General features: G+C 54.1%; 1 protein-coding gene across 1 annotated transcript in view; it reads right to left on the minus strand.

The window, feature by feature from the left end:
- Positions 1–1,027, minus strand: part of PPTG_23552 (hypothetical protein) — a gene marked incomplete at its 5' end in the record, with an annotated part of 9,677 nt that overhangs the window by 7,948 nt on the left and 702 nt on the right. The window contains one exon of the mRNA XM_008911525.1: positions 86–1,006. Within this exon, the coding sequence (XP_008909773.1) occupies positions 86–1,006 (921 nt within the window). The remainder of the gene's footprint in view (positions 1–85; positions 1,007–1,027) is intronic.

Consider the following 1,027-nt stretch of genomic DNA (forward strand, 5'->3'; position numbering starts at 1 on the left):
CCTGCAGGCAGAGTATCCTGGTACTTGGTCTGCTGATTCGTGCCCAGATCCAGCAGGAAATCTGCAGTGTCACGGTGCGGCGGACAATGGAATCCCAGACTCTCGAAGTAAGGCAGTGCTTGGTCTCGAGGTCCGTGATACATGACCTCACCGGCGTTTAGGATCAACACATTGTCGAAGAGTTCAAAGATCTCAGGCGATGGCTGCAGCAGCGAGATCACCACTGTCTTGCCTAGTGTTTTAGCGATACTGCGTTGAGTTGTGATAATGTCGAAGGCTGTGGCACTGTCGAGTCCCGTACTGATCTCGTCCATGAGCGTCATGTACTTCATGCCAAACTCCATCTCGCCAGTCGTCACACGTTTACGCTCTCCTCCTGAAACACCACGCAACATACCATTGCCAATAATGGTATTCTGACAATTCTGCAGTCCCAGTTGTTCAATCACGATGTCAGGGTAGTGTTGGAACAACGTTTGCACGGTCTTCAACGCCTCCAAGTTTTCGTCCACAGAGCCTTTTGTTAGTAGTTCTTCGCCCCGACGCAACAGCTCACCACCAGTGAAAGCATGGGCGAACTCGAGCGTCTCCTTGACAGTGAGCGTCGGGAAGTGCACGTCGTGTTGGTCCACGTACGACACGAACTGTGGTAGCCGACTACCCAACTCATGCTGCTGCACTCCGTTGTACGTGATCTCCCCCTCCACCGTCACTCTCTTCTCCTGAGGGAAACGTCCACTCAACACCTTCATCAACGAGGACTTGCCAGAGCTCGGCTGGCCAAGTACCAACGTGATCGTACCGGGCTCAAACACGCCACTGAAGTTGCGCACGATGGTTTTGTGCACCACATGCTTCGAGGACGAGAGTTTGAGAGCTGCCGTCTTAATGGTGTGCGTGAGTGTGGGCAGCTCTCGTCCGTCCTCGTGTTGACCCACGACGACGTCGGCCGAGACGCTGAGGTTCTTGACTCTCACCTCCATTTGAGGTAGGGGGCGTCCGAGACCTGCTTGGATCTTGGACGCTA

Source organism: Phytophthora parasitica, assembly GCF_000247585.1.
Source record: "Phytophthora parasitica INRA-310 unplaced genomic scaffold supercont2.42, whole genome shotgun sequence".
In the NCBI taxonomy this organism is placed as follows: domain Eukaryota; phylum Oomycota; class Peronosporomycetes; order Peronosporales; family Peronosporaceae; genus Phytophthora; species Phytophthora nicotianae.